Here is a 9841-nt window from a genome sequence, read left to right as displayed (position 1 = left end):
TTTAGCAGGATGGATGTTTGCCCAGTGCTGCAGCAGTCATGTCAATGGGGGATCTGGTGGTTTCTCTGTGAATTTCACATTCCCGTGACGCAAATGTATTTGTCACTTTTTAGGGAATCATACTCAAAGTAATGTCAGTAATTCCAAGTTTTAAACACTGCATGGTCATACTCTCTCCCCCACTCCATATTATCCATTGTTGATCTACACATGTCTGTTGCTGCCACAGACATCGCAGGCTCATACGTTATTGTCATGAGACACTTTCACAAACAAAATCCCTGTTTAGTAACGCAGTAACGCAAGTAACAGTAATCTAATTCCTTTTATTGCAAAAGTAATCCCTTACTTAACTTGTTACTTGAAAAAATTTATCAGATCACAGTAATGCGTTACCTTTAACATGTTACTGCCAATCTCTAGTTATCACTATATTCACGTCTTTTTTCAGTTTTCATTTTTAGGTTTAAGTTTTTGTTGTGTGCATGTATCCAAGCGTATGCAACATTGGTATCACACATGAGGCTGGGGGCCCAGAATCGGTCTGGCAAAGACGCCATTCCGGCCTACTGGATGATTTTAGAAAATGTGAAAGGGGGCAAGGCATTCATATTACCCCAAAGTATTGAAGTAATAAATAAAAGATTTTTCAATTTTTGGCATTTTACTGGCTTAATTAGTGCAGTGAAGAGAGACAGGAAAGCAGGGGAAGAGAGTTGCCTGTTCATCCCAGTGATCCATAAATAAACAATTTAATGAGGAAAAAAACTTCATGTTCTTTCACCTACTATTTAATCTACTCTAAAAAAATGCCATTCCTTTTTGTTTCAGTTTTGTTTTGTTTTGTTGTTGGTTTTTGGAAGTAGCCTGGATAGAAACAGTAACTTCCACATCTACAGCCAGTTTAAGATTTTAAGCAAAATCTGGGACTCTCCACTGAACTGAAGAAGTAAAATGTCTTCAAGGAACTTAAAGAAGTCCAGTTTTCCAAGCTCCTTAGATTGGTTTTGCAGATGATCACAAAATAGCATTTTACAGTCAGGAAATCCCCCAAATCTTAATCCAGTTGAGACAGTCAATCCTAATAATGCAAGTGAACAAACAAAGAGCCACAAACTGTGATCACCTTGGAGCTCTGATAAGGCAGGAATAGATGGCCATCAATCATCATTTGGCCACAGAGAATTTCAGAAGTTATGAAGAAGAATCATCACTGTACACACTGCATAAATTCGATTTCTTTCCCAATTAAACTCTTTAATCTCATGAAATGCTTGTGATTGTTCTTCATTATGCTGAAGCAGAAATCAAGTGAACATCATGCTGTATAAGAAAAATTCAAAAGGAACAAGTTAAATAAGTCAATCATAAGACATCACCAGAATAACAGCAGCAGAAACTTATTTTAATAGTTTTGCTGCCCGCTAGAGGTAAAGTAGGAACCAATTTTCTTTTGTGCACTGTCCACTTTCTGCTGTGACATAACAAATTTCCCACGTGTGGGACTAATAAAGGTTATCTTAGGTTTGGAGGTCTGGAGTGATTGACCCAAAATTGGTGCAAATTTCACTAGTCTGTATAGGTGCTTGATGTTAGGCACCTGTGGCCATGTAAATGAATGGAACACCTGTAGTCAATGATTTTTATGGGTTAATATGTTAAAAGTATTCACTTAATGTGTGACTGAGGATGGACCTTACCGAGACAATTTCAAGAAATAAATGACAAACCTTTGTTAAGGTGCAGCAAATGGCAGCACAAACATGAGCACAAAGAAAAGTACTGGAAACACACAGGGAAGATAAGACTGTTTCAGTGAAGGCAAGAAGGCAAGCGCTATTATAATTTGCTGCATATGGAGTGGATGTTAGCGAGGAGGATAGTAGGAAGAGGGAGCCAATGCTGGCCCAGTCTTTTCAGGCTGTGATGAATACTGCCATGACTGCCCTATTTCCATGGCTTGGAATCCTGATTTAGGTGTGATATATGAAAGCACATGACATACCAGAGGATATATGGAATGTTAATTTCACTGGTGATATTTCTCTGGTTACCTATCAATGATAAATCATGCATTTAAACAAGGCAAAGTTTTACTAATATTACATGAGTTGTAACAAGTTGTAACACCTGTAAACTGTAACTTTATGGCAGTCCAAAATACCACTAAGTTGGACACCAAATCTACTCATAGCAATATTTAAAAATGAAGGCTACAAAGACAGTTCTCTGTCTCATACACACAGTTTTGCGCACAAATGACACGTAACTCTATAAAGTAATGTTATATATATTTGATTTCTGACTGAATAAAATATGTCTTGTAATAATATCCTATGTTCAGCATTAGCACATTACATTTGTTGCAGATACTATTTAGTAAAGATGTGTCTCTAATCATGTTTTTAATTCCTCTTCCGGCCCTGCACCAGCTGCTGCAGCAGTAGAACTTGTTCACATTATGTTTAATCAGAATCAGAATACATTAATAACCCTAAGGAAATAATATAAAACTAGGCTTGTAAGAATAGGCAGTATTCCTTAAGAAAAATGAAAAAAATAAAAATAAAATAAGCGTCAGCAACAACTAAATCCAAAACAACAACAATAACAAGATAGTTTTAGCTGTGATTAGGATGTCTGTGAGTGCTTGAGTAGTCGAGTATGAATGGCTATATTTACCTGGAATAGGCATTTAGGGTCACTGCTGCTACTTGCATGCAAGTACAATTGATTTCAACTGTATCAGTTTGTAAGTTAAAAAATGAGTATTGACAGTCTTGATACATTAGTTTTTTTTGACAGCGCAGAACAACCTTTTGAGGTGTTTAGAAATCTCCTTCATTTTTAGTCCATATATAATTGGATTGAAAAGGGGAGGATACATTACAATTTGCAAAGTCAATATGGAGTGTACAATCTTTGGAAAATTAGACTCCAGACCAGAAACAATGACATCAAATGCACACAAACACAAATAGCTGATCAAAACTATCAAGTGGGGCAAACAGGTCTGTGCAGCTTTTCTCCTGACTTCTTTACAGCTTTGATAGGATATCACAAGGATCCTGGTGTAAGTGAAGAATATGAAAACCGCAGGGAGAATTGCAACATTAGATAGTACAACCATATCATATACAGTTTGTGCTTTTGAATACACACATAGAAGCTTGTAAATTGTATTGTTGCAAAAAATTCCAGTGAAAGTAAAGTTACAGATTTTTTTATTGGCCATTAATACAGCTACCACTGCAACCTGAGAAGAGGGCACAATCCAAGCTAAGGTTAAAAAAATGCTGATAGTATTTTTTGTCATGATCATTGGATATTGCAGAGGTTTGCATATAGACACATATCTGTCATAGGCCATGGCAAACAAGAGTAAAAATTCTGAACCACCCAAAGAGTAAAACATAAAAAACTGAAAGAGACGGACAGAATAAGATATGATCTGTCTTTTAGATAAAAAGTCAGTCAAAAGCTTTGGATAAATAACAGTGCTTAACATAACAGAGTTCAATAGCAAAGCTGCAATAAAAATGTACATCGGCTCATGGAGACTTTTCTCAACCACAATGAGGAATACAATGGCGAAATTACAGCAGAGTATCAGAATGTATAAAGTAAACATGATCATAAAATAAAGATATCTGTATTTGTTCACTTGGAAAAACCCATCAAGAGTTATGTATGACACATTTAATGCCAGCTCCATTAAAATGATGAACCAAAATTTTAATAAATAAAAAGAGATATGACAACAAGTGAGAGAAAACAGAAAGTGAACACCTACCTTATCCTGATCGGCATATGAGTGGACTTAAGAAAGTGAATGTTTTGACTTCTACTTGGACTCTGTTCATAAACCTGCTTCACCCTCTATGGACTTCATCCCTAACTCTCCAGTACAGTCCTGTGTTGAACTGTTTTCTCAGTACTACCCCCACTGTTTTTGGACTATTAAAACATTTAAGGAATTTCTTGTTTCCTGATTACAAACAGTTTATTGTGACTATTTGTAAAATTGTATTTATTTTGTAAGAATTTTTCGATTCATCTAAAAAAATACTTTTTGTCCTTTGTAGTATTATAGTAAAAATGCATACATGTCCTCACTGTAAAAAAAATCTTATCACAAGACTGCAAGTAGTGTGAAAAACTAAGTACACACTGGTTGCTTCTATAGTAATTAAGTAACAAGGTGCTAATATTTAAATGCACCTCATTAATTGATCATGAACAAGTATGAACATATAGGTTCTATGTAAAAAATTATTATATATATGAAAAAGGTTATTAGAAAAAAAATACCTAAGCAAATATAAGCAAAAACCTGCTGAATGTAATGACAGTACAATTACAAAAAGACTGAGGTATGGCTTATTTAGAAAGCCATTTAGAAAGGTTTGTGAGGTTACATCTAAACAAACCACAAGAATTCTGAAACAATGTCCTTTGTAGAGATGAGACCAAAGGGGGGATGCATACCCAAAATATCTATCCATCCATTTTCTTCCACTTATCTGGGGTGGCGACTCCATCCCTTCTCAGCTGTGGACAATGGGCTTAAACTTGGAGGTGCTGATTCCCTTTCCTGACGCTTCACACTTGGCTGCTAAGTACTCCAGTGTGAGCTGGAGGCCACCACCTGATGAAGCCAACAGAACCTCATCATCTGCAAAGTGCAGAGACAAGTTTCTGAGACCACCCAAGTGGAAGCCTTCCGCCGCTTGGTTAGAAATTCTGTCCATAAAAATTATGAACAGAATTGTGACAAAAAACAACCCCGGTGGAGTCTAACATCCACCAGCGACAACTTCGACTTGCAATGGCTGTATAAAGACCGAATGGCTCTTAGCAACGGGCCAAACAGCCCATACTCCTGAAGTTCCTCCCACAAAATACTCTGAAGAACATGGCTGAATGCCTCATTCAAGTCCAGAAAACTCATGTAGACTGGTTGGGCAAACTTCCACACATCCTCAAATATCCTCAAGAGGATAAAGGGCTGGTCCAGTGTTCCACAACCATGATGAAAACAGCATTGTTCCTCGTGTATCCGAGGTTCAACTAACACACTCTCCTGTGCAGCACCCTGGCATAGACATTTCAGAGAGGCTGAGAAGTGTGATCCCCCTGTAGTTTGAGTACACCCTCTGGTCCCCCTTCTTAAAGATCCACTATCCCAGCCTGCCATTCCAGACGTACCACCCCAGATCTCCATGCAGCACTTTAGAAGAGTACCAACCAGGACAGTCCTCCAACATCCAGAGCCTTCAGGAACTCAGGGTGAACCTCATTCACCCCAAGGGCTCTGCTACTAAGGAGTGGTTTTACTTCCTCAGTGACCTCACCTCCAGTGATGGATGAGTCGTCAACTTTGACAAAGTCAAACCCTTCTCCAGTAAACTGGTTCTGAATCCCAAGCAGTACGTTGAGGTGAGGCTGACTATAACTAGATGTTACTTATCAACCTTATACACCAGCTCAGGGTCCTTCCCCACCAGCAAGGTGACATTTCATGTCCCAGTCTTCAGCCTTGGTAGCTGGGTATCAGTCTGCCAGGGTCTCCACCCTTGGTTGCTGCCCAGCAGACATTACACTGGACCCCTTCCTGTGGGTGTAGGACCTACAGAAGGGTGGGCCCATGCCCCTTCTTTGGGCACCCTCCCTCCCCAGGACTGGCTCCTGGACGAGGCAAACAAATGCCTGCAAACTTCAATGAACTGAAGCAACACTGTTAAGAACAGTGAGCCAAAATTCCTCCACAATGATGTGAAAGATTTAAAGAATGACGATAGTCATACAGAAACTGATTAATCCCTATCCTCTCTGTTCAATTAATTAATAGCATTGTGTTAGGCATACAAAATCTACAGTATCATTCATTTTATTAAATATTCAGTTAGAGCTGACATGTTTCTTTACACTGCCACTGACATCCTTCTTGGTTAAGTCTGTTTTTTGAAGTATGTGACAGTTATCTCAAAAAGTTGACTCTGTTCATCTGGACAGAATGTCTCAGTGGGAGCAACATTTTGTCACTCATCCAAGTGACTTCGTGGATGAAATGTTTGTCCCACTGAAAACGTTACGTCCAGATGAACAGAATCAACTTTTTGGGATTTCCTTACCTGGATGATTGAGCATGCATCAATATATGTAACAGTTTGTGTTGTGTTTTTTTTGTATTGTTTGAGCCAGTGTGCCAATTGAAGGACCCTTTGGTTTCATATGTCCCAAAATGATGATTGATTGATTTATTTGTTTTATTGTTTCATGATCTAAAACACCATTACTGTGAAAACCATTTTTTATTTTTTAGAAATATATAACATTTAGACCAACAATATATGTGAAACAGTACTCTGTGAATTTAAACATTGACATTTTAAAAATGTTCATTATCTACAATCTTTTTCTCCATAGATATTAGTTACTTACATCAGGAACACTGAGCACAAAAAAACAAGGGAATAAACACCAGACAAGACAAACCCTGGGAGAGGAAATTAACATTTGTTATTGTTAAAAATTTCTAAAATTTCAATATCAGAATAAAACAACATAAAAATCATACATAAAGAGTAGTATTCCACCAGTGACTGATGACTAATAATGGTGTCAGGAATGTCACACTCAGAAATGCAAGTTTGTAAACTGTTGACCGTCCGAATGGGGTCTGGAATGTGGGGCCTCCCTGCTGCTGCGGAGTTGGGGCGGTCTGCTTCTCCCCACCGCAGGGAAAAGGCAGCTGCCCCTCTGTTGGTCTTCCTTGGTCTCTTGTGTTCTGGGGGCCTCTGAATGTCTGGAGTTTTGATCTCCTCCATACCTGCTTCATGCCCTGGAGGACGGAGCTGTGGCTCCCCACACCTTCTAGCAGATCATTACATGAAGGAACCTTTTAAAAAAAACAAGCGCGCTCATGCTCACAGGTGTACACACGGGTGCTCACACACACAAACTACACCCTTTTTGGCTCCTACCTCAAAGCACACTGTGGGCTGTCGATCTTACGTGCTGCACAATAATGTTTAATATTTAGTATTTACTGTTATATTCCCATAGATCATCGTGATATTGTTTATTATGTTACTCTCGTTTTCTTCTGCTTGTTTTCTTTTTTCTTTCTCAACAGTTGATCCAGGTGATTGATATATGTATTTTTTTGTCTGCTTATTTAGTTGGTTTTTGTTTTTTTGCCCGTTATCCCCGTCCCTCTTCTCCGTTGTTTTTTCCCACTCTTCCTTTCTCCCTTTTCTTTTCCTCATTCAAGTCTGTCCCGTATCTAGCAAGTGAAATAAAAAATAAATAAAATAAACAATAAAAGGCGAATCAAATAGACCATTTCAGCAAGGCTGGGATGGTCAATTTGGTAAAGTAAATCCGTTGGGCATCTTTCTTCGCCTTTAGACAATAATTCTGATGGCAAAAGAACCAAACGGGACAGGAAAAAAAAAGAAAAAAGAAAAGAAGCAAAGCTAAACCAAGGGAATTGTGGAGGACTATAAATATCTTGGAGTATACACAGACAAACTGGATGGGTTAAAAACACCACTCCACTTTAAAGGAACCCATATGGAAAAGAAATAGTAAAAACTTATATGATTTACTCATGAAAGTGGCCACTTTCTCATTACTTTCACATATAGTTTTAGTAAGTATCCAAAACATACACATTTCATTATATAATTTTTCAAGGGATCTTATATCTGTTTTCACTCTTGTATGCTTTTCATACAAGTTTCACACAAGACAGATACAAACTTTATAAGATTTATATCTTTTCCATATGGGAAAGGTCAGTATCGTCTCTATTTTCTGAGGAGGCTGAGGTCCTTCAACATTAGTGATGTGTCGAACGAAACGGCTCTTAGAGCCGGATCTTTGAAGTGAACGACGCGAGCCGTGAGTTTTTTTTTCTTTCTCTCGCCCTCTCTCTCGCCCTTTTTTAAAATATATGTTGATATATATATATATATATATATCAACATATATAAATAAAACCACATTGTTTTTACATTAGTAATTCCTTTTGTGCATAATTCCATATTGTTGTTAATAATAAATTAATTAAAGCAACAAAACAACATGAAGAGCCTGTTGGGAGCCGAAAGAGCCGACTCCTTTTAGTGAGCTGAGCCGAAAGAGCCGGTTCTCTAAAAAGAGTCGGAAATCCCATCACTATTTAAAATCTGTCGGACAATGCTCAGAATTTTTTACGAGTTGGTTGTGACCAGTGCTATCCTCTATGCTGTTGTATGCTGGGGCAGCAGGTTGCCAACTGATTAAATAAACTGATCCGCAAGGCCAGTAATGTTGTGGGGATGGAACTGGACTCCCTTAGGGTGGTGTCTGAAAGGTGGATGTTGTCCAAGATAAAGACAATGCTGGATAATATCTCCCACCCACTCCAGGACGTGCTAGCTACTCACAGGAGCACGTTCAGTGAGAGACTGAGATTACCAAAAAGCACCACTGAACGACACAGGAAATCATTCCCGCTTGTGGCCATCTCCCTGTACAACTCCTCCATCTAATACACTGTAAACACTTTATATTTATTGTTAATTTTTGATATTTATAATTGAATGATTTGTATATCCACTTTTCTTGTTTTTTACTTATTTTTTGCTCTGGTTTACATCCCGGAATCCTCTAGTCTTATAGTTTACGACAGCGGATCACTTGTAAACATCGGTGCCAAGGTTGCACATCTAATCTTGGACACTTTTAAACCCGACCCTTCCTGGCCACCAGAGATTCTACGCGGTGCGGAGAACAACAAAAGACGGGCCGCTCATCCGCGCGGACAGAACGGCAGAGTCGAACAAAACCAAAGGTGGAGGAGTGTGTTTCATGGTAAACAGAAAGTGGTGTGATGCCAGGAGCATTTCTACTCTTTCCAGCGGCTGCTCGCCACATCTGGAGTTCCTGAGCATTAAGTGCCACCCTTTCTATCTGCCCCGTGAGTTCACTTCGGTCATCGCCACGGTGGTCTACATCCCACCCCAAGGGGACACAGGTATGGCTTTGTCCGAATTACATGATGTGCTGAGCTCGCTTCAAAACAAGGACCCGGGCGCAGCCCTCATTGTAGCAGGAGACTTTAATAAAGCGAACCTCAGACAAGTCATGCCAAACTTTTACCAGCATGTCTCGTGTACAAACGAGAGGGGATCGAATTTTGGATCACTGCTACACGCCATACAAGCAGGGCTACAAAGCTGTCTCACACCCGGCTTTTGGGAAGTCTGACCACAACGCCATCTTTCTCATCCCCCAGTATAAACAAAGCATACGGAGGGAGGACGTGACCACGAGGGAGGTAAAACGGTGGACTGCCCAATCAGAAGCTAAGCTACAGGACGCACTCAACGACGTCGACCGGGACATGTTCAGAGCATGCGCAGTCGACATCAACGAGTTTACGGAAGTAGCAGTATGCTTCGTCAATATGCTAGTGGAGGAGATTATCCCCACTGCGAGAGTCACCACATTCCCAAACCAGAAACCGTGGATGGACAGATCGATCCGCACTGCAGTAAACGCCAGGACCGCCTCCTACAACGCGGGTCTCGCCACTGGCGATATAAGCGCCTACAAAGCGGTCTTATACGGCGTGTGGTGCGCGGTGAGAGATGCCAAACGCCGGTACCGGGAACGTGTGGAGTCCCGCTTCCACCAGGGCGACATACGAAGTATGTGGCACGGACTACGCACCATTACGGACTACAAAGTCAGGGACACTGCGTCGATCAACGCCGACTCTGCATTCACCAACGAGCTGAATCAGTTCTACGCCCGTTTCGAGGTTAGCCAGGCGGCTAATGCTATCTAC

At 39.9% G+C, this 9841-nt stretch overlaps 1 protein-coding gene across 1 annotated transcript; it reads right to left on the bottom strand.

Annotated features, from left to right (window-relative positions):
- Window positions 1-2788: 2788 nt before the first annotated feature.
- Window positions 2789-3715, bottom strand: LOC147311072 (olfactory receptor 11A1-like). The gene has a single exon (XM_086266009.1). The coding sequence runs from the start codon at window positions 3713-3715 to the stop codon at window positions 2789-2791; it is 927 nt and encodes a 308-aa protein (XP_086122135.1).
- Window positions 3716-9841: the final 6126 nt, after the last annotated feature.

This window comes from Aulonocara sp. 'chitande type north' Nkhata Bay, linkage group LG16 (assembly GCF_057382095.1).
Source record: "Aulonocara sp. 'chitande type north' Nkhata Bay isolate Kocher_YH1m ecotype deep benthic linkage group LG16, A_spYH_male_GT1.1, whole genome shotgun sequence".
Lineage (NCBI taxonomy): Eukaryota > Metazoa > Chordata > Actinopteri > Cichliformes > Cichlidae > Aulonocara > Aulonocara sp. 'chitande type north' Nkhata Bay.
Note: the sequence above shows the minus strand (reverse complement) of the source record. Positions and strands in the feature narration are given on the sequence as shown.

Coding starts and splice junctions, on each gene's coding strand:
- LOC147311072 (XM_086266009.1), bottom strand. CDS start 3,715: ATGGAGCTGGCATTAAATGTGTCATACATAACTCTTGATGGGTTTTTC.